This window comes from Mirounga leonina, unplaced genomic scaffold (assembly GCF_011800145.1).
Source record: "Mirounga leonina isolate KUSES-001 unplaced genomic scaffold, KU_Mleo_1.0 Mir_204, whole genome shotgun sequence".
NCBI lineage: Eukaryota > Metazoa > Chordata > Mammalia > Carnivora > Phocidae > Mirounga > Mirounga leonina.
In genome coordinates, this window is record NW_023270513.1 from 21,311,898 (window position 1) to 21,336,398 (window position 24,501).

A 24,501-nucleotide genomic window follows, 5' to 3' on the forward strand; every position below is an offset into this window, starting at 1 on the left:
AAGAGGGATAATATGAGGCTCATCAGAAACCTCTGGGGTAACAAATGACTCTAAGGTCAATTTGAAGAAAGACAGAACCTAGCAGCCTTTTATCTTTCTTTTCGCCTAGGGCTCAGTTTTTAATGTTAACTGGATGCTAAACTCATGAGAAGCCAGAGGGAGAGACTACAAGGTCAGCGGGTCTAACATAAACTTTTGATATCTCGACTGATGTTAGTAGCCTCCTTCTTTTTTCAGCATGAGAGAAAAGAGATCTCTCCATCCACCAAGCTATCTGTGTGTCCCAGGAAGGTAAAAACAAAGGAATGTATGTGCAGTGAGATCAGCCCTAAGACTGTACTTGGTGAGGTGCCTGGTTCATAATCAGTGGACAAATCCTTGCAGGACAGTAGTGGTTTCTTTCATATATTAGTTTCCAAGAGAGACCAATGACCTTGATGTAGGAAGGAAGGGTGTTGTTTAATTACTGTTTACATTACCTGAAGCAAAATGCTAAAAAACAAACATCAAGAATTAAGATGGGGCCGAGGTAATCACAGTAAAGTCAAATGTAAGCCATATCAGGAAGAGATTTTTTTCACTTTTTGCAGTAAAGATTATGCACCTTTTACACATACCTTTAACTAACTGGATTTCAAATGTAGCTTCACTTGGCCTGAGGATAGTGAAACCCAACCTTATATTCAAATAATGTCAAACCATTTTCAAGTTTATTTACATACTCCAAACAGGCCATTTGTATTATAATGCCTTCTCCCTTTTAAAACCACACTAATGAGACCTAAAAGTCCTTCATGATCTGGAAACTGCTTATCTGTTCCACTTTTTCTCTTGGCAACAGAAGCCTTCTCCCCCCAGATGCCCTCAATTTCTTAACCATAGGGTCTCTGCACATGCTATTGTCATTTCCCTTGCCTGAAATGCTCTTCCCCCTCTTTCTTTGCCTTGTAATTGCTCAACACAGTTTTAATATGCTTTCCAATAGCCTGAAAACCCTATAAGAGCAAGCTATATCTGTCTTGTTCACTATTGTATCCACAATGCCTAGCACAGTACCTAATATTTAGTAGGCTATCAACAAATACTAACTTTAATTATACCTTTAAGACTTAGCTCAAATATCATTCTCTTTGGGAAGGTGTCTTGGAACCTTGACATTCTGGTGGTTTACCTCCCTCATGTGCTCTATGAGCTCCCTGTTCATATCTGTTGTCCTGAAGTGCAGTTCTTTAATCGTCTGTCTCTCCCGGTAGACTATGAAGTTCTAAAGGGCAGAAAGTGTGTCCACTTCATTCTTCTAACCCAGAACACTCTGTATAGCACCTGGTATACTCTAAGGAGCTTAATAAATACCCATGCAGCAGATTATTGATCCATGTTTGAGCTTGGAGGATTCTCACCCATATCCACATCTCTTAAACAGGAATTGGATGAAAGCATTGGGTAAACAGGTCATGTCTTTCTGTAGCATGCATTTTTACTCAATTTTTCAGGAGGGGAAACATTTAAGTTAAATCACATATGTGTTTGTGTGCATATAGTGAGTTGAGTTCAAAATATACATCAAATTTTAAGATAGAAACTTAGACAAAGCAAATTTACCTTAGGGCTCCTTGTCCACCCTGTCTGGGAGCATGGATTTTCTCTTCTGTGTTGTTTTGGGTAGTTTACCACCTGCATGATTAAAAAGAAAGTTAATGATAATGACAGCCAGGATTAAAACTGTTTTTAGATAATATTATGTTTTTTTCACTCTACTGTCCCAGTTAATTGCCTCATCACATCTATAGCATGGTCAAATTTATTGTAGTGCACTCCCAATAAATATGCTCATAAACAAATTAGATTTGCCATAGTTGAATTTAGGTTGAAGGGGAGGGCAAAAGAAGTCATAGCCTGAAGATATCTGAGTAACAGACATATGGACATGTTAGTAGACTTAGTATCTGAGGCTACACTTCAGGCTTCACTAGCATATGTGCTCTTATTCTATGATGGTGGTTCATTCAAATCCTGCTCTGCCCCTGCAATGGTCTCAGTGTGAACACTATTTTTAGAGGGCCCTGTTTAAAAAAGATGTTAGAAATATAGCCTGGGCCTCTTCCTGACAAGACAAGCACTAAAGACTAACGATGCTTACAGTACCCTGCTGCTGCTGCACAAAAACACCTAGCATTTGTGTAGAGATTTACGTTTTAAACAAAGCTTTGACACACATGATCTTACTCCCCACAACAACCCTAAACCTAAACTAGTCCCAGAAACTGAAAATAGCACTCAATCCAATTGCTAGCTCTCTATAGGTGTTTTAGTTAAAGAGCCTTAAACTGCTCCCCCTTCCTCCAAGATTAGGTAGTGGATGCCTGCTGCTTCTACTACCCAGCAGCATGGGAATAAAGGAACGACTGTATTTCTTTGATCTCAAAGCAATCATGGCAATACAAAGCACCCCCTTCTGTCCACTTTGGCCCATACAGTCTGTCTAGGCAATTAATCAGTGCTCCCAATGGTAGTTTTCCTATACGATGCCAGCTGTCTTGCCAATCTACCCCTCCCACAGAGCCTAGCAGGACCACACCCCCAGCAAGGCGTCCGTGGGGAAGGTGCTCTGGCCTACACTAGGGGAAGCGGATACTCAGGTACACCTGCCAGTTAAACTCATACTTGAGTCCTTCCGGGCCTCAGTTTCCCCATCTCTAAAATGGGCTACACCTCCTTTCTCTTGGCTAGTTCCCTTCCATTTCACGCTGAGCCCCTAGGAAGTGAAATCAGTGCTTAACCGCAGCTTAAAGTCCTCTCCTATCCTCTGGCGCCCGTCGCTGCGCTGGGCATGCTCAGTAGCTGAGGCCCGCTCGGCACTGGGAGTAGGAAGCAGCTTTCTGCGCCCAGGCGGCTGACTGCGGGTACTTTGATGAATCACGTGTGTCGAGGCCCTCTTAAAGAGATAGGCACCTACTTTCCCTCCACCCTTAAACACCGCCCTGAGGGCGGCGGCGCCAGCGACCGCGGTAATTGCAGCTGCTCAGGGGCAGGGCTTGCCCCAGCGCCGAGTAGTGGCAAAGGCGTGTTGCGTCGGGGGTGCCTGGGAGCCGGGAGCCTGAAATCGGCAGCTCCCAGGCAGACACACTCTCACCAGGAAGAGGTGATACCGAATCAGCTGGGGCAGCGGGACCACCCCGAGGGGCTTCCCCAAGTTGAGGAGAGGTGGGGTTACAGGTCACAGGTGATAAGGCCAGAGAAAGATGGAGCAGCCCGGGGCGGCGGCGTCGGGAGCGGGAGGCGGCAGCGAGGAACCCGGTGGGGGCCGGAGCAACAAGCGGAGCGCGGGGAACCGGGCCGCCAACGAAGAGGAAACGAAAAACAAACCCAAACTGGTGAGTGCTCCCGCAGTCCCCGCCGGCCTTGGGGACATCGAGAGCCCCGGGATCCTCCGGCTGTTGCGCACGGGGGAACCCGGGGCCCCCTCCCAAGGCTAACCGCGATCTGGCTGTGCTACTCCGGGAGCCGCTCAAGGAGCGGCCACGCCGAGGCGCGGAGACGGCGTGGGGGCGGAAGAGCACCCCCTTCTCCATTTAACCCCTTTCTCACTCTTACCATTCCGCGAGGCAGTGCGGAAAGGAGAAAGGCCCCACCCCAACTTGGGGAGACTCCGAGTTCCTGGGTAGGGTCTGTTGTTTGTCTAACTTGTGGGCACGAATATTCCCGCGATTCCTTTCTTTCCCACCTCAGTCAGTTGCTGGGTTTTGACTCTTAATACTTAAGTGTCCGGGTAGGGGAACCTCTTTTCTTTTCAACCCAGATACTTGGGAGCCCACCCACAGACTTACAAACCAGCCTCACCCTTAAAAACACAAAGCGTAGGCTCCTAGTCTTTGTACTTTACCAGAAATCTAAGGAAGAGTCGCCTACGTGCGCTTTTTCCCGTTGCCTCTTCCCTGTGCTCACCCAAGAAACATTTGTAAAAGTGGGGGGAGCGTGGGAGTTCGAGGCTGGGTGAGGTACCACCAACTGTTGTGTATATAATAGAGTCATTACAGTACTTCCACTTAGTTGATTAAGAACGCTCAAAAGCCCTAAGACTGCACAAGTTTCATTGCCCTGAAAGTGTGTGAACCAATGGTAGCAGTCCATTTCCTGCCACTGACTTAATGTGCCGAGGAATGTAATCTATGGGGCCTGGTATTAGGTTGGGAAATACTGGAGTTTCCTCAACTCATCAGTTAAAAGGGTTCCTCTTTTTTTTTTAGTTTATATGAAAATGGCTTAATAGTGAAATTTAAAAACTGGTAGCATTAACAAAATATATTGACTGCAGTCTATTTTTCCCAACCATGGCAAATATGCAGACGTTTATCAATAAACGTTTATAATTTGGGTGGCATGAGGGAAAATAGTTTTCCTGCACAGATTCAGCAAATAAATCCTGTTTGAAGGTTCTTCCTCTGACTCTGAAGTACAAGCACATGTTGCACATTTAGTTTTCAGTTTTAACCAGCAACTTGTTTGTAATAGGGGAGGAGACTAGTGACATTACTAAAGCCTTTTCTTATGGCATCTGATCATTTGGTATGTACCTGTTGCACTTCTCTCTTTCAGTTTGCCTTTCAATTATGGATTGTCCTTACTGGTCAAAGTATTATTTCATGAAATACACAGATTTCCATTGTGTAGGGAAGGGACTTAGTGGGGTAGAATAAAATGAACAGTTTAAAGTCTCATCAATTCCACCCTAACTTGAGGCAAATTGAGAACTTGCTTACTTGATATGTCCTGTTAACCTAGTATTTACAAATGAAGAAACTGCTTTTTGTGAATTGTCTTTGCTGGCAGAGGGTTAATGGGTTTAATAGGTGCCTCCAGCATCATGAAACTTAAGTTTTGTGAGTGTATCACCAAAGTTTAATATATTTAAAAATTCTGATATGATTTTGAAATTTATCAGTTGTGGTAAATATTTCCTTTTTTTTATTTTGACCCAGTACAAAACTGTGATTTAAACAATGATTAAAAGTTTCAGCAAAAGTAAAAGTGAACTCAGTGTCCATGAATAGTTTGGTACATCCAGCAAGAAGCTTCTACTTTTAGGAACTACACTTTCAAGAAAGCACTTATCTCTGTTAGTAATAACAGTTTGATTATATTCTTCCTTTCCCTTTGGTATTTGTCCTGTTTCATCTTTTATGTTTTACTTGCTTTGACGAGGTAACTAGATCGTTATGAGATGGTATCACTTTCACTTACTAGCTAACGGCGTTCAGTGTTGAACATAGCTTGATATAGTAGAACACGTATTTGAATCCAAGAGTTTGTTACTATCAATTGGAACTTTCTTTTTTGCTCAGATTAACTTCGGAGCCTTACATGATTTTACAAGCAGATGTGTCAGAGTTAATAAAAAATTTAGGAAGACATTTCAGCACATTTTAAGGCAAGCAAGTTGACCAAACAACAAGACTTGGTAGACTTTTTTTTTTTTTTAAATAAACGCCTTACTCATTATTTTAAGTTGCCTTATTGAAGTGCTCAACATGTTCTTCTAAGGCTTTTTAGGATGGAGTTCATCTGCGGTTCTTAACATAAAATATTGCCAGTAAAATAAAGCTTTATCTAGACTTAATTTTATTATTTTGAGTATTATGTCATTAATCACTGTAATAGTTCTTAATTGTATATGTATATAAAGGAGTTGTGTGAGATTATAAAAGAGAGCTATATGATCTTAGAAATTATTTGTGTAGGTGATTGTGGGGGATAGGGGTTCTTAAACTCCTGAAATTGTATGAAAAATTTGAGTGTATGTAGGTACATTCATTTTTCTGGGTCTCATAGTTTTCATCAGTTTCTCATAGGCACCTGTCACCGATAGAAGCCTAAGAACTATTAGGTTACCAAAGAGAGAGGGTAAAGGAAATGCCAGTTGATTCCACTCCAAGTTACTAGGGAGGGGAGGAGGTCAGTGATGAAGGGAGAAGGAAAATAGTACTGATCACACAAATGATTGATATTGAATATTATTCATCTGGGAGTAAAAAGATAATTAGATAATGTCTATATATAGTATTAGCTAAGATGAAAGTTTCCATTACATAGAAAAAGTAACAATACTTATAGTGGATTCATTACAGTATAAGGCTTGTGATTCAGTTTTCATTTAGTTCCTCATTGTTCTGGAAAACTGGAGAAGGAATGTATGTTTTCTGTTGAGAGGAACTACTCTAATTTATATCTCAACCTTTTGATGGGTATTAGAATTTTTTTTTGATGGGTATTATAATATTTTTCAAAGTGACATTTCAAGACTTTAATGACTTCTGTTTAAGACTAAATCAAAATTTAACAGAACTTAGTTTAATTTTCTTCATCTGTGAATTCTCATAATGACCCTTTTTGATTCTTTTTACTGAAGGCAGTCTTCTCTTGAACTTCTTCTCACATTTTGAATAATGCATTAGTAGTAAAGCTTTGTATTTTATGTAACTCTTTGGTTAGGCCCAGATTGTAGCATGTCATCAAGCAGCATGAAGCTTAGATTAATTAGTAATTTGGTGTCAATCATGGAGTGTATTTTGTCAAATCTAGTAGAGCTCTAGAAGTATTATGAAGGAGCTGCATCTTGAATCCCACATATTTAAGGCAAGGGCTTGACCATTAAAAGAGGCCATTGTTAAGGTAGAACTAACACCCCTCACATGTTTTTGCATTTTGATTTTGTGTTTCTGTATCATTCCTGAAGCCTTTTGTTCTTTAGATAGTGGAGTCAAATTAGTAACTTGATGTAACAGAAGTTAATTTTTTGGTTATTGTATAACTTCCTGGATATTTGGTTTGGTTTTTTAAATGAATAAATCATGTTTTGATTTAATTGATACAATGGTGAATTTCTTGGAGAGGGGTGCCAGAATGGAGGCAGGAAGACCAGTTAGGAGGAACAGAGTGGTTGATGTTTAGAGACCTGGATTCCAGTTGCAGCTCATCTACTCATCCATTTACTAGTTCATCTATTTACTAGGCATATTTCTCTGCACTTCAGTTTCCTCCTGCCACTCCATTGCCTCACCTTCTTGCCACCCACACTGAACATCTTCACCAAATTTGAAATATCCACCTTGTGTTTCTCCTTTATAAATCTCACCTGCCTTTCACAGCCCAGCTTGTGTCTCAAAATTCCCTCATTCTTTCATTAAAACTTCATTGATTACTTCAGCTTACCAAAGGGTTTTCCTTATTCTGAATTCGTAACTATTGTGAGTCTGAATGTTACATGCTGATCTTGTATCTACAGAGATTTTTTTTTTAAGATTTTATTTTATTTGACAGAGAGAGAGAGACAGCTAGAGAGGGAACACAAGCAGGGGGAGTGGGAGAGGGAGAAGCAGGCTCCTGGCCGAGCAGGGAGCCTGATGCGGGGCTCGATCCCAGGATCCTGAGATCATGACCTGAGCTGAAGGCAGATGTTTAAAGACTGAGCCACCCAGGTGCCCCAACATTTTTTTTACTATAGTATTTTTTAAGAACCAGGCTACCATTTTCTTTCAGTTTATCAATTTGACACATTTAAAATTTTTGTTAAAAAATGTTTAATAGACGGATGCCCGGCTGGCTCAGTTGGTTAAGCATCTGCCTTCGTCTTGGGTCATGATCCCAGGGTCTTGGGATAGAGTCCCGCATCGGGCTCCTTGCTCAGTGGGGAGCCTGCTTCTCCCTCTGCCTGCTGCTCCCCCTGCTTGTGCTCGCTCGCTCTCTCTCTGACAAATAAATGAAAATCTTAAAACAGACTTTTATTAGATATCTTTGGCATTCTGCCTTGCCAGGTAGCTTGCTGTTGTACAAATAAGGAAACTGAGTCACTGATATGTTAAGGGGACTGACCTAGAGATAAGTTTAAAATCTATCACTTCTATTACAAAAGGTACTTGTAGCACCGAGTTATTATGCTTTAGGGTCTCTGAAAGTGAAAAATTACTCAATCTCTCTTTTTGGAACCATTAGAATTATAATCCACCTAGAGTTTACTCCAGGTACCAAGAGCTCTGGCAGTAGCAGTATGTCATTGAAGTGAAATCCTATTCTTTGCCAATCTGGTCCCAAAGAACACTTTAACAGGATACTTTGGCTAATTTCCATGAATCAGCATGTTTGGTTAAATATTACTGTTATCACTAGCACCATGTGGATTATTATTGAAGACCCAACTTACCCTATTCCTATATTCAGTCTGCCATGCAGAAGAGACCAGTTCCTTCTGTCAGATTTGGGGTGTTTGATATGCTATTTTGTCTTAAGACTGAAGAGACTAAGATGATAACCAGGTGACTTGAAATAATAGTTATATACTTGATATCCAAGTGGGCATCTTATAGGAGATACCCATTAGACAGCTCAAAATTGATGCATATAAAGGAAGGTTGAGATATATTTTACATATTTTTACATATGTTTTACATATTTTTACATATATTTATTATGACTAACAGATGTGAACTCATACTAATTTAAAACTTAGTTATCTGATTAGGTTGAATTTGTTTCAGTCTGATTGATTTACTCTGACATAGCTTGAGCAGACATTCAAGTGAATTCTGATTTTTGCTTGCTTATGTGAGGTGGCCTGGGGAGAGGGTATTGGTGCCTTTCTCATGAAAGAATGTGGCAAACAAAATTCTTACTAATCACCACTTACACGGGCTTTTGTTTAATGAAGGTTTTTCTGTATTGCTTTTGGGAGAGTAAGCTACCAAATACTGTCAAATTGTCCACCAGTCTCTCCTGCTGTTAAGGCTCTATATAGCAGTGCCTACTTCATGAGAGAAGCTTCTTCTAGGTGGCTATTCATGCAGGTCTATGTAGGAATCCAAGACTTCATTACAAATGTATTATTTCCCAAAGGCTATTGATTCAGTCACCTGGTAAGTCTGGTAGTCACCCGGTAATTCTGGTAGTCACCCAAGGGAGAAAATAGGTACAGCCCTAAATCTGTTTGTCATTTTGGGATAGATATCCACATGCTTTGGTAAAGATTTGGTCATAATTATGAGGAATTTTTGTCTATCCTTAATTTGTTTGTCTTTCACCTAGCTAAAAGTAAAAGAGATAAAAAATAGTCACTTTATTTGTAATATGGGCTAGTTAATATGGCCTTTTTTTTTAAACATAAAAATTTGCAAACATACTAAAAAGTAGAGAGGTTAGTGTAACGAATCACCATATATCCATTACCCCCAATCTAGCAGTTATATAGATTTTCAGCATTTGCTTTTATCCATCCTTTATTTTTTCCTTGCTAAAATTTTAATGCAAAACCCAGATATCATGTCATTTTGCTCCTAAACACTTCAGTGTGCTTTTCTAAAAATTACTTTTTTTTAATGTAACCACATGCCACTGTTGCATCTTAAAAGAATAATGTATTGCTTGTTATCATATAATACTAAACTCATATTCAAATATCCCTAATTGCCTCAAAGAATAGAGATTTAATCTAATGTGTGCCTAATTAATATACGTGCCACTGAGCTCCTTAAACAAATACAACTTAAAGTTAATGGTGAAATTTTTTTTAAAGATTTATTTTGAGAGAGTGTGTACATGTGAGTTGGGGGAGGGGTAGAGGAAGAGACTCTTCAAGCAGACTCCCCATTGAGCGTGGAGCCTGAAGTGGGGCTTAACCTTAAGACCCATGAGATCATGACCTGAGCTGAAACCAAGAGTTGGATGCTTAACCGACTGAGCCACCCAGTCGCCCCAAAGTTAATGGTAAAATTTCATTTAAAGTTACTCCACATAAAGTGCTATCATAAAGTGTCAACTCCAATTAAGTTCACTTCTGTCTTTAGTTCTTTTTCTTAAGATTTATTTTAGAGAGTGTGAGTGCATGCGTGAGCAGGGGCAGAGGGAGAGGGAAAGAAGAATCTCTTAATCAAACTCAGCATGGAGCATGGAGCCCGATGTGGGGCTCAATCCCAGGACCCCAAGATCATGACCTGAGCCAAATCAAGAGTGGGACACTTAACTGACTGAGCCACCCAGCTGCCCCTCTGTCTTTAATTAGAAGTATCTGGAAAGGTTATCTATGCAAGTGTGGAGACTCCATAGAATAGCTACTATGTGCCATAGAAAAGAGACCAAATTAAGACTTTTGGCTCGGGTGCCTGGGTGGCTCAGTTGGTTAAGTGACTGCCTTCGGCTCAGGTCATGATCCTGGAGTCCCTGGATCGAGTCCTGCATCAGGCTCCCAGCTCGGCAGGGAGTCTGCTTCTCTCTCTGACCCTCCCCCCTCTCATGTGCTCTCTCTCATTCTCTCTCTCTCAAATAAATAAATAAAATCTTTAAAAAAAAAAAAAAAGACTTTTGGCTCCACTCACTGGTTGGGTAATCACTCATTCTTCATTTTGCAATTTGTGAAGTAGGGTGGGGTTTATGTATAAGTATTTTCTTCCCAGGGAAATGTTGTAGATAGTTGGGCAAAGGAAATGTGTTCTTGAGTTCTTGGATAAAGGGTTCATATAACTCTTTGATATACACACACACACAGCTAAGTATATGTTGCTAGCTTTAGTTTTTATTTCGCAAATGCCAATTTGGTAATTGAGGTGTCTGTCTTTGGTTTTTAGCCACTTTAATATACTCTAGGTTGCTGAATATGGATAATTGGATGAGCAAACCTTTACAAAGAACTCTGAACTATTAAGTTTTCTTATTTAGATATTTGTGGGGTTAAAATTGAAAACCAGGCTACACTAATGTGGTGATGGAGCTGGGGATGGGTGGAGTGGGTAAGTATGAGAAATCAGCTTGGGCAAAAAGCCTAGACTCCACACAGATTTACTAAAGAAATTGTGTAACCACTACTTTCCAGACAGCAGTTTAGTTTTAGCCTATACAGTATCTCTGTATTGAGACAGGGCCGTTATTATACCGGGAGGCATTAGGCATATCATTTCCTGAATTTTGGATTCAAGTAGATTTAGACTAGTAATCTATTTCCACTCTGCAACTTCTAGGCTATTTACTGATCCAATCAGGTGGTAATTTTCCTCAAACCAGGAGATGAGTGATAATTGTTGGGGCTGGATCATTGTTGTAGCATGTGTTTGTTTTGTTTTGCTGAGGGGAGGAAAAGCTGTGGAGGTATTGTTTTATGCGCTTTGAAATCCATCACTGATAATATTTCAAATGCTTAACAGCATATTATGCTGGCCGAAGCTGTTTATGAAGATTCAATATGTAGAAAGCAAGACCTTGTATAGACTCTACACTTACATTTTGAAGTTGTATGTATAATAGAGATCTGGGCCACTACACTCAAGGATATGAGACCACAAAGGTCATGTCACATACCAAATCACGTGCTCAATCACAAGACTGTATCTTCTGGGGGCTGTTTTCTGTAATTCACAAAAAGGTGCCATATGGACTAGCGACTGCATTTAAACTAGATTTATTATATTTCTTATATCTTTATATTGTTTATTTTATTCTCATACCTGATAGGAAATTCAGCAAGGCACAGGACTTAGTGTAACGTCTCACTTAGAATAGGTATTTTCCATTTGTCATTAATTCTGAAAAGAGTATAAGGTGTTTATTTATGTAATATGTTATCTTGACCCTGACTACATTTGCCTTTAAATAATTGCGGTCCTCAGTTGTAGAGGGCTGTGTTCTTGAGGACCTAACCTACAGGTTCAATATGTTGATTACTTTTTTTTTTTTTTTATGAATGTTGATTACTTTCTCTAACTTAAGGTTCCTCCCTTTCTGCACTCCTTTCAGTGATTTTCTTGACATTGTTGTTCCACAGTGCTTCACATGGTTACAGATTGTATGGGTAAAACTGCATTTTTTTTTTTTTAAAGTTTGTGTCATAACATCTATTTTCATTTATGTTATCTATAAGGCAAGAACCTATAGAAATTTAAGATGGGTTAAAATAAATTTGGCAGAAGTATTTCCTCTAATGTGCCTTGCAGTCTAGTACCTCACATTACAAAATCAATGTTTTCCAGAAGAGTCAGTGTGTACATAAAACATTCGTGAGTAGAAATAATCTTTTCTTAGGCTGACCTCACAGCTTGTTTTTCACTGGCAGTGCGTTAGCTTACATTTTTCCTCCCCTTTGGTTGAGGAGCTAATGGTCTTTAAACAAGCTATTAAAAGGAAGAATGATTTTACAGTGCAAAAAAAAAAAAAAAATGGCCTGGATATTCTCCATGCCGGTGGTTTGGCTTTTCATGTGTTTGTTTTACTAAAGCGGGCTAACCCATGTTTTCTTATCTCTGAATTCTTAGGTTTCCTTTTTATAGCCTATACTTGCTTAATCAAGATGGTCTTGTGAATTTCTGTGAGATCCAAATCCTCCATCTTTATATGGCTGAGTAGGTCTGAGACCAAATACTAAATTTTAAGGGACCATATCTCTGTATAATGGAATTGAGGCATTAGTTATATTTTAAAGTAGGAGTTAAGCAGGGCTCTGGGCCCAGTTTAATCACACTCTTCCTACGAGCTCTATTGTAGCTAGTTGTGGATCAAGATAAGTTATATTACATATCCCTGCTTTCAACCCCCTCCCTTTAAATAATCTATTAACACTTGCATGTTTCTAACTCTGATCATCTTACCCCTTGTTCTTTTTACTGGTTTCTGTGAATATTATTAGTGGTGTATCCTCTTGCCTGGCCACAGAAATAACATGCGGAAGGATGGCCATTGGATGTGAAATCAATTACTGAATGTGACAGACATTTATTTAAAAGTATTTCCCATCCACATCCATCATCAATCATGCTGCCATAAACTAGTAGAAATTGCATTTTTATCCTAGTACCACCACTTTGTGTTTTTACGACTTCACATTTTGTAGACTCTGAGAGTATTTCATAAGCTATAGAGAGTTGAAATAAGCTAAATAGGGTATCTAACTGATCTTAATAAGTTTTATTTTAAGAGTTAATTTCTGGCAATTTAAAGAGATTATATAGAAAGTAAGCTGACTACTTTTTAAAATGTAACTCTGGCCAGGTCATTTATCTTTTCTCTGGGTGTCAGTTTATTCTGTAAAATAAGGGAGTTGAAATAAACCGTCTTAGTGGTTCCATTCAGCTCTGATGTACGGGGAGTCAAAGGTTATTGACAGCTGTAATGAATCTTCCGTAACATAAATACATTACATGTGGGTTCTGGTTAGATGAAAAGTTGGCAATTATGAAAGATGACAGTTTAAGTCTGAACGCTAATGGGTGAAAATACCAGTTAATTTTACTGTTCCTGGGGCCTGAGTTAGCCTAGTTCAGTGAAGGTCACATTAACATTGTTTTAACCATGCATTGTCTGAAGGGCCCTAGAGAATGCTGGCTTTGCCCTAGGTCATCCTAATCCTTGGGTGGTTTCCTTGGTTCACTGACCAAGTATAGTACTCAAGCCTGCCCAGAGGTGTTTCTCAGTAACGAACGATATCATATGTTCCAGTTGCTATTCTAAATGCCTTGCATATATTTGTCAAGAACTGTTAAAGGTCTGGGATTTCATCCTGCTTATATATCTGTTGCTGTTTCATGAATGATTGCAGAAGACTCAAAGACTCCTGGGTGAGCAACAAAAGATGGTTTATTATTCATTGCAAAAGCAGTAGCTATGTCATGTCACGCTAATTCACTGTGGTCCTAATTTCTGCAAGGTAGACCAGGATGGATGCCTACATGGGTAGTCAGTTGCATTACAGGAGAGGAACACTGAGTTTGGAGGATTTACCACTTTTATGGTAAGCAGAAGCAAGCCTGCTCTTTGGGGAGGGGTGGTATTATTACCTCATGATCAGGTCCACTTGCTTTATTTGCATTTACTTATTTATTTATTTTAGAGAGAGACGGAGAGGAGGGGCAGAGGGAGAGAGATAATTTCTAGCAGACTTCCTGCTGAGTAAGGAACCCAATGTGGGGCTTAATCCTATGACCCTGAGATCATGACCTGAGCTAAAATAAAGAGTTGGATGCTTAACCAGGTGAGCCACCAAGAGCCACCCAGGGTCACTTGCTTTAAACACAGCCCTCAGAAGTAACCTGGCTAAAGTATTGTCTGGGCCTTTCAGTCTCAGGGCCTTTCTACCCAGTAAGAATGTACAGGGTTGCTCAGAGACTGATGGTGGATATCCTCCCCCATCAATAGTGACTCATTTTCAAGAAAGGATAAGTAACTAGCCCCATGACATACGGTGGTGAATTTGGAATTGATTCAAGACCAGTGTGACTATGAAATTCATGTTTTTAACCATTTTCTATATTGTCTAAGACCCTAAATTTCAGACTGGCTCTAAATTGACCTGAAGACCTAGTGGTTCTCTAGACTGGTGATGGTTGGACGTGGCCTACATTTGCACTATGCTTATGTAAAATTTAGAAGACCAAGTTCAAGGGCCATTCATTTTAGTGCCACTGATAATCAGTAGTTAAAATTCTTTGAATCACCGCCATGAAGTAGTAGGTCAGATATGTGACCACTTGCTAAAAAATAGCCATGAGGATAAAAGTGATATGGCTGTGGATTTTAAGGATATATGAACATAATTCTTTTTCTTTTTTTAAGATTTTATTTATTTGACACAGAGAGACAAAGCGAGAGAGGGAACACAAGCCCGGGGAGTGGGAGAGGGAGAAGCAGGCTTCCTGCTGAGCAGGGAGCCTGATGCAGGGCTCGATCTGTTTTATTCATCACATTAGGCAATCTTTGTTTTTTTAATTTATTTTTAAAGATTTTATTTATTTATTTGACAGAGAGAGAGAGACAGCGAGAGAGGGAACACAAGCAGGGGGAATGGGAGAGGGAGGAGCAGGGAGCCCGATGCGGAGCTTGATCCCAGGACCCTGGGATCATGACCTGAGCCAAAGGCAGATGATTAATGAATGAGCCACCCAGGCACCCCTATGAACATAATTCTTAAAAATATCAACTGGCCTCTTAAATAATTTTGTGGTCAACACAAGGCCTACTGTGCTTTACAACTATGGCATATTGCGTATGATTCTCTTTTTTGTCTTTGTATGTTAGCCACGAAGAGAGTAGCTTCTGAACAGGTTACACTGCAAGCCAAACTGACAGCTTCATCTTTTAGTTTCTATCTCTCCTCCTCTGCCCATTCCCCTTTTGTTTGTTTGTGAAATTTTGTGTGAAGTAAAGCTGCTTTGGAAAAACTAATGCTATCTCCAATACACAAGTACACGATATGCATTGTTTCTTGTTTAGGGGAGTGCCAAGAACCACCTACCTTCTGCTGCTGCTTGTGTCTGCTTTGCCTAAAGATTGGCTGCTATAAAAGTGTGGCATATTCAGCCAAGTGCTATCTTTTTTAATTAGGCTGCTGAAAGTGTTGTGACAAACTATTTTTGTGTTGATGTGTGACAAGTAATAGAGTCCTAAACTATGGGCTTACATGTCTAATACTATGGAAGTGTGTATATGATTTGAGTTCTAGCCCTTCAGTCTTAATCTTCATCCTCCCAAGAGGAAAAGGGAGCTTTTAATTAAAAAATGTGATGAATAAAACAGATCATGATTATACCAGTGTATGCCTGGAAATCAGGCTATTTCATACTTATGATCACTAACTTTAATGAGTTAAAATTTCTGTGTTGGTTCTTTTCATAGAAATGTACAATAAGTCTGAAACCAGGAGGTAAAGGACATCTTAAGCTCACATAATGATATAAACATAACTGGGAAAGCTGGTAATTAAGCCAACTAAGTATTTTTTTAATTTCTGTTTTTCAAATATCCCTCTTATCTATTCTTACAAATTTGTATTTCCTCTAAATATGGTCTTGGCTGTTGATGTCCTTCTTTTGTTTTTAACATCATCTAGAGCTCTAAAGAGCCTTGTGTTTTAGAAAAATACATAAGGAAGGATGTCACATTCTTGTCCCCAAAAGTATGTTCTTCTTTTTCTTTACATCAGTGGTTCTCAGTGGGGCACAATTTTGTCTTCCAGGGGAAATATGGTAGTGCCTGGAGACATTTTTGGTTGTCACAAATGGAGGGGGGTGCTACTGGTATCTAGTGAGTAGGGGCCAGGCAGGCAGCTGAACATCATCCAGTGTGCAAGACAGCTCCACGAGACAAAGAATTATCCTGCCCAAAATGTCAGTAGTGCCAAGGTGGAGAAACCCTGCTTTGGTCTCTATGAGTTTGTGTCTATTGAATGTGAAAAATTCCTGGCTCCTTAGCCATTCATTCATTCATTCTTCCGTTCTATCCTTTCATCTGTATTGAGACAGGGCCAAATCATTCCTGTTTTTCAAGGAAGCATTGTTTGTCTCATTGACTCCTACCAAATTTCATTTCCTTCCTTTCCACTACTGGAAATCTGCTGAGCTGGACTATTTACAACTCTTATCACTTATTTCTGACCTCTAAGAAAAATATTCACTCTCATCCTAATGAGTTTAAAAGGCAATTTTTCCATCTGCCGATTCCTTGATGCCTAAACAACTTTTGATGCTGGTCACTTTAACTCATCTATATGGATTTTACATTCCATGGTGCAGTCTTCTCTGGTAGCTTCTGTCACTGGATTTGTTGACTGCCAAAGGTAATAGCATCCTTTGCCTTTCATCTCAAAAATTTTTAATCTGCTCTTCTCTATATACAATTGCAGGCAATCACATGCCTCTTCAGATACTACCTGAATGCAGTTGATGCCAAACCTTCCTAGCTACTCTGACATCGAAGTTCAATACCATATAATTGTTTGCTGAAATACATTTCCTAATTGTGACGCATTTCTACCAAAAACAGCATAAAGTTGTTGATTCATTTCTCTGAGACACATGTGAAACCTGGAATACTTTATGGCAGTGGTTGTTTTAATATTCTCTTTGCAGGGAGAATAAAAATTAACTTGATACATAGACATACATATGGTATTTATCAAGTTTACTTGTTCAAGATAAGCTCTTTCCGTGCTTATCACCAGACTGTATTACTGTAATATTAATCACTGACTGACCTTTATGATTTCTGGTTCATTTTAATCAAGGTTAACTTCCCTATTTGACTATTGAAAGTCAATGACTATTTTTTTTTTTTTTTTTTGATTTTGTTAGTTAACATGTAGTGCAATATTGGTTTCTGGAGTAGAATTCAGTGATTCATCACTTATATACAACACCCAGTGCTCATCACAAGTGCTCTCTTTAATATTCATCACCCGTTCAACCCATCCCCCACCCACATCCTTCCATCAACCTTCAGTTTATTCTCTATCATTAAGAGTCACTTATGGCTTGTTTCCCTCTCTCCTTTTTTTTCTTTTCCCTCCTTCCCATATGTTCATCTGTTTTCTTTCTTAAATTCCACATGAGTGCAATCATATGGTATTTGTCTTTTTCTGACGTATTTCATTTAGCATAATACACTCTAGCACCATCCACAGCATTGCAAATGGCAAGATTTCATTCTTTTTGATGGCTGAGTAATATTTAATATATGTATATATATATGTATATACACACACACACCACATCTTCTTTATCTATTCATCAGTCCATGGATATTTGGGCTCTCTCCATAGTTTGGTTATGCTGCTGTAAACATCAGGGTGCATATACCTCTTCGAATCTGTATTTTTGTATCCTTTGGGTAGATACCTAATAGTGCAATTGCTGGGTTATAGGGTAGTTGCATTTTTAACTTTTTTAGGAACCTCCATACTGTTCTCCAGAGTGGCAGGACCAGTTTGCATTCCCACCAACAGTGCAAGAGGGTTCCCCTTTCTCCATATCTTCACCAACACCTGTTGTTTCTTGTGTTGTTGATTTTTGCCATTCTGACTAGTGGGAGGTGGTATCTCATCATAATTTTGATTTGTATTTCCCTGATCATGGGTGATGGTGAACATCTTTTCATGTGTCTGTTAGCCATCTGGATGTCCTTTTTGGAAAAGTATCTGTTCATGTCTTCTGCCCATTTCTTAACTGGGTTATTTGTTTTTAAGATGTTGAGTTTGTTAACTTCTTTATAGATTTTGGACACTAACCTTTATCAGATATTTCATTTGCAAATATTTTCTCCCATTCTGAAGGCTGCCTTTTAGTTTTGTTGATTGTTTCCTTACTGTACAGAAGCCTTTTTTTTTTTTTTAAGATTTTATTATTTGAGAGAGAGAATGAGACAGAGAGAGAGAGCATGAGATGGGGGAGGATCAGAGGGAGAAGCAGACTCCCTGCCAAGCAGGGAGCCTGATGCGGGACTCGATCCCGGGACTCCAGGATCATGACCTGAGCCGAAGGCAGTCGCTTAACCAACTGAGCCATCCAGGCGCCCTGTACAGAAGCTTTTTATGTTGATGAAACCCCAGTAGTTCATTTTAGTACTGGAAGTCTTAGCCTCAGCAATCAGACAAGAAAAAGAAATAAAAGGCATCCAGATTGGCAAGGAAGAAGTCAAACTTCCACTATTTGCCGAAGACATGATACTCTATGTAGAAAACCGGAAAGATTCCACCAAAAAATTGCTAGAACTCCGGTGAATTCAGCAAAGTTGCAGGATATCAAATTAATGTGCAGAAATCTGTCACATTTCTATACACCAATAATGAAGCAGCAGAAAAAGAAATCAAGGAATCGATCCCATTTGCAATTGCACCAAACACAGTAAGATCCCTAGGAATAAGTCTAACTAAAGAAGTAAAAGATCTGTACTCTGAAAACCATAGAACACTTTTGAAAGAAATTGAAGAGGACACAAAGAAATGGAAAAACATTCCATGCTCATGGAACAAACATTGTTAAAATGTGTATACTACTCAAAGCAGTCTACATATTCAGTGCAATCCCTATCAAAATTTACCACCAGCATTTTTCACAGAGCTAGAACAAACAATCCTAAGATTTGTATGGAACCACAAAAGACGCCAGATAGCCAAAGCAGTTCTGAGAAAGAAAAACAAAACTGGAGTCATCACGATTCCAGATTTCAAGCTATATTACAAAGCTGTAGTCATTAAGACAGTATGGTACTGGCACAAAAACAGATAGATCAGTGGAACCAAATAGAGAACCCAGAAATGGACTCACCACTGTCTGGTCAACTAATATTTGACAAGGCAGGAAAGAATATCCAAAGGAAAAATAGACACTCTCTTCAACAAATGGTTTTGGGAAAACTGGACAGCAACATACGGAAGAATGAAACTGGACCACTTTCTTACCCCATACACAAAATTAAATTCAAAATGGATGAAAGACGTAAATGTGAGACAGGAAAATCAGCAAAACCCTACAGGAAAACACAGGCAGAAACCTCTTTGACCTTGGCTGTAGCAACTTCTTATTAGACACATTGCTGAAAGCAAGGGAAACAAAATCAAAAGTGACTACTTATCCATTTCATTAGGACCAATCTTATTTTTATATTTAGGGTTATTGTTAAGCTACCTAATTTTATCTTCTTCATTTTTCTGTTTGCCCCTTTATTTAAGTGAAGCTATTTTCTGAATTGTTCCATCTACTTGAAATAACCTCTTTTTTTCTTCTCAGAGGATTCTAAGTACTTTCCTTCCATTTCTTCATGTAATTTATTAAAATCTTTGTCATCTGAAGGTGACATGATCAACTCATTCCCCTTCAACCTTCAGTTTCCTGTAGAGAGCCAGTTTATTCTGCATGGCTATATTACAGTTGTACTTAGAAATGTATGTTACAAATCCTCATTATGCATGAGGCATAATGTTGAGGGTATAAAAACAACTATACATAGGTTTTACTCTTGAGGAGCCCATGTCCTAGTGAGAAAAGGGGGACATACAAGTCTAAAGTAGTAAGTTCTATGATAAATAGGTGTGAGCAGAGTATTCTCTGGAATGCCACGTATAGTTGCTGGTAGGGAGAGGGGAGACTTCACAGAGGCCACATTTGATCTGGGTCTTGGAGAATGAAAGACAGTTTATTTTTAAAGATTTTATTTATTTAATTTATGTATTTGGCAGAGAGAGAGAGCAGGAGAGCACAAGCAGTGGGAGCGGCAGAGGGAGAGGGAGAAAACGGCCCCCTGTTGAGCAGGGAGTTTGATGCTGGGCTCGATCCCAGGACCCTGGGATCATGACCTGAGCCGAAGGCAGTCACTTAACCAACTGAGCCACCCAGGCGCCCCAAGACAGTTTATTTTTTAAAATTAAAAAAAAAATTTTATTTATTTGAGAGAGAGCACTAGTGGTGGGGAGGGGCAGAAGGAGAGGGAGAAGCAGGCAGGCTCCCCACGGAGCAGGGAGCCTGATGTGGGGCTCTATCCCAGGACCCTGGGATCATAACCTGAGCTGAAGGCAGATGCTTAACTGACTGAGCCACCAGGCACCCCTGAAAGCCAGTTTATTAAGGTTAAATGAGGATGTTCTCAATAGAGAGATCATCACGTGTATAAATTAAAAGTTATGTAAGGGCAGGGTTTTTTTAAAGTGTTACTGATTTCATTTTTAATTGTTTTAAGATTTCTTCATTTTTAGAGAGTGAGTGTGAGTGGGGGGAGGGGCAGGGGGAGAGAGAGAATCTCAAGCTGACTGCGCTGCGTGTGGAGCCCTACGCGGGGCTCGATTTCAGGACTCTTGATAGCATGACCTGTGTCGAAATCAAGAGTTGGTTGTTTAACCAACTGAGCTACCCATGTTCCCCTAAGTGACATTGATTTTATAAGTGTTAAGATCTTGGAGGGAAGGCTATGACTGAACTTGCTTTGTAACTGAATATGGGTGATCATATGAAACATTTTTTACCAACTCAGAAGTGAGGTGGAAAAGGAATTAACATTTACTAAGAACCTGCATTGTTTCAGGCATTGTTCTGGGAGCTTTACATCACCAACTTACATAATTTTTATCAGAAACATGTATGGTAAATGTAGCTTATTTTCCACATTTTATAAATAAGGAAAATGAGTCTCAGTGAGGTTAACTGATTCTGATTCCAAAATACATGCTGTTTTATGATAGCATGCTACCTTTTTAGGAGGAATGGACTGTAATTAAAACATAGAAATGAACTATAATTTTTTCTACTTTATTAAAATATACTTCATATTTTATATTTTTATGTTTTTTTCTATCACAAATGTTATTAAGTCTGATAAATGCCTCTTAACACATTTCATCATTGTTGGATTAAGTTAGCTGAAGAAATAATAGAGTTTGAGAAGTTGGCTAGGAGTTGTCCACAAATAATTTAGAGCTATATATGGTTAATTTTACTACTGAGGATTTGGGCAAGCTGCTCAGTTGGAAAAGTTCTACCTCTGAAATTCTTGTTAAGTATTTAATAAAATTTAATAAGCATTTGGAGAAACCTACCCCAGTATCGTGCTAAGCATTTTTAAAGTGCTAAATTAAATAGTCCCTGCCCACTGGGAACACAGGGTTGGAGAGTCTGATGTGTACAAACCTATGGTGCAAGGTGGAATGTGATAAGTGCCACTGTAGAGGTAAAAAGTGTTGGGAGTATTAGGGCTGACTTCATGGAAAGATAGGCAACAGAAGATAGTCGAAGTGCAGGGAGTTTTTTTTTAAAACAGTGATAGAGAGTGGAGAGGGGACATTTTGTACAACTGCAAGGGAGTTAGGAAGTTGTAGCAAGTTTGAAGAATTAAGAGTCTAGTGAGGCCCAGTTCTACATATGTGAGTGGTGGAGGTCAGTCTGGAGGGAGATTACAGCTTCATCATGGTGAGCACTGAATGTTCCTCTGAACAGTTTGGACTTTATTCTGTAGAGTATCTGAGGTAGGGGAATGATGTGATCAGACCAGTCAGACCTTACTTTAGACTTTTTATAATTGGAAATATCATGAAGTCTAGAATATTTTGTCAAAGCTCTGTGATAATTGGCCTATTTGTAGTGTAAATATAGAGGCATCTATTAATTTCGTTACCTTTTGTCATGCTTTAATTTGACATCTTTGAAAATTTGTGAAATTAGGCATGTACTGTGAATAGTGTGTACTTTGATAACTTACGTTTTGCAGTGACTTAATTGACCCTTGCTCCCAACCTCCTCTTCTGTAGATCTGTCCCTTTAAGTCTAAATTTTTTTTGTTGTTTGTTTGTTTTTACAAATAGATACTGCTCTAAAGGTCAGGTAGCTTAGCATACAAGACTGCTGCTGTCAAACTGAAAGTGTTTTGTCTAGGCTGCATTATAGTTCCCAGAATATTCTAAGAGAAGCTGCAAGATTTATGATATACAAAACTGGGCAAAATTATCCTCACTGAAGTGTTGTCATACTTTGGTTGTTTATTACCATTTTTACATATGAGTCTTCTCTGACAAAGCAAAGCTACATTATTTACAATGATGGCAAAGTAGTCTCAGGGTCGTGATTTGAACTCCAGCCCTTCTTAGGATAATTCACTAAAAAATGAGCTCTGTATTAAGAGACACTGTCAACTTAGTTTTATTACTACATCTTTTTAAAGTTTTTATTATTACAGGGGTCCAAATGAAATTGAGACAAGAGCCCAAGGAATGAAAATTCTTCCATATACAAAAGATTACATATACCCAGGATATCCAAGTATGTGTTAATTTGTGTTCAAATCTAGTTCTTCACACAAAACCTAATTTGTAACATAAATGAAATAATATCTATTATCATTGTTATTATTAATGATTATGTTGATTTGAACATAAAAGTTTAAAGATACATACAGAGTTTTAAGGTTTAGCAGCTCCTTAAAAGTAAACTACATTTCTGTTATGGTACATAAATGTTATTCAGTGTTTTAGTTTAGTTGAGGGCAAAGATACTGAGGCTAAAATTGAATGTTTTGTGGTTTTTTTCTATTTTTTGAGTTTAGAGATATGTGTTTTACTGAAACTGAATGTTTTTTTTTTTTTTTTTTTTTGTGCAGTGGTTTGTAGCTGTAGAAATGGTACATTGTTTTGCAGGGTATCAGTTGGGAAAACTTTCAGGCTCCTTGTTGGATTATAAAATTATTCTAAAAAGAAATAGATTTTTAGGACATGAATCATCCTTTGCTAGGCAGCTTTCTCATGAGAGATTTGTGATTCTTGCAAAATCCCTTTTGAGCTTTTGAAACATGAAGAATATTACTACTAAAGCAGAGGACAGGAACTTGCTGAGTTATAAATACATGACCATATGAAAAACTCTAGGGCAGGGGCTCCCCTGGTAGGTTAAAGTAGGTTAAAAATATTGCCTGGCCTTTTCCCTTCCTTTTCCACAGATGTTGCCTTGAGACTTGGCGGCCCAATCACAAGTAGGAGTGTCTCTGTTTTCTTTCTCAGTGACCTCCCTAAATCTGGTGGTGTTGCAAACTATTTACTTCTCCAGTCTCTCTCCCACTTGCCCTACCCTCTGACTTTATTGTCTGTAAGTTGGGAATGATGATTCAGCATGAACTTCCCTCTGCTACTGGCCCCTCCTCTTTTTGCTTAAGAGTATGGGGCACATTTTCCCATAGATACTATTCCTTTATTTGATACACATTGTAGAGCAACTCTGTTTCCTAATATTCTATTTAGTGCTGAAGGATAAAGAGTCGTGAAATATAGGTGCTTGTTATCAAGGAATTTACAGTATTATAAGGTGAATGAGACTTGTATACGCATCAGTATTTGATTAGTGCCGTAGAAATAGGTGGGATTTAGAAGTAGGGGAGATTAATAATTTGGACTAAAATAAGCCAGGAATTGAGTCACTAGGTACTCCTTCCTCCTCCCTGCCCCACATTCCCCATCTGAAAAATGCATTTAGAATTTACAATGGAAGACTTAACTGTGAATTCATGGATTATAGTATACTCAGTTTCTGGCTTTTCATATAGACTGGATCACTTAAAATATTATTAAAAAATAACACTTTAAAAGTAGATTTTTCAGTGAAGATAAAATATTCCTCATTTTTGAATTCTTAATCTCAAGAAACAAACTGAGGGTTGCTGGAGTGGTGGGGGGTGGGAGGGATGGGGATAGACACTGGGGAGGGTATGTGCTATGGTGAGCACTAATGAAGGGGGGAAATCGGAAGTGGAGAAGAACCACGAGAGACTATGGACTCTGAGAAACAAACTGAGGGTTTTAGAGGGGGGGGGGGTGTGGGGGGATGGGTTAGCCCGGTGATGGGTATTAAGGAGGGCACTTACTGCATGGAGCACTGGGTGTTATACGCAAACAATGAGTCATGGAACACTACATTAAAAAATAAATAAATAAAAAAAATATTCCTCATTTTTTAGAAGACCATCTTATATTTTAATGCTAATTATAACCATTGCCATAATATTGATCTGAGATGTCCAGTGCATTGAAAAAAGTAATCTTTTAAAAGTGTCACTGGTTTCATATATTACTTGGAAATATGTTTATGAATGAACACTATTGTTCAGAGATGAAGCAAGTATACTAAGTTGTGTTTACCTAGGACAGCAAATGAGAATAAGATATTTTAAATGCATTAGAAGTATATTTTCCATTTTTCTCATTCCGTTTAATTCTCTAGATTCCCTTTTAAC

General features: G+C 38.9%; 1 protein-coding gene and 1 long non-coding RNA gene across 3 annotated transcripts in view; one reads left to right on the forward strand and one right to left on the reverse strand.

Annotated features, from left to right (window-relative positions):
* LOC118026092 overlaps positions 1–3,534 on the reverse strand; it is a 44,531-nt gene extending 40,997 nt beyond the window's left edge. For both annotated transcript variants that reach the window (XR_004683462.1, XR_004683461.1), the window contains exons 1-2: positions 3,367–3,534; positions 1,603–1,674 (exon numbers count right to left, since the gene is read on the reverse strand). This is a non-coding gene — a long non-coding RNA (uncharacterized LOC118026092). The remainder of the gene's footprint in view (positions 1–1,602; positions 1,675–3,366) is intronic.
* Positions 2,991–24,501, forward strand: part of DIAPH2 (diaphanous related formin 2) — a 959,330-nt gene continuing 937,819 nt past the window's right edge. The window contains exon 1 of the mRNA XM_035028841.1: positions 2,991–3,374. Coding sequence (XP_034884732.1) covers positions 3,243–3,374 — 132 coding nt within the window. The 5' untranslated portion in view covers positions 2,991–3,242. The remainder of the gene's footprint in view (positions 3,375–24,501) is intronic.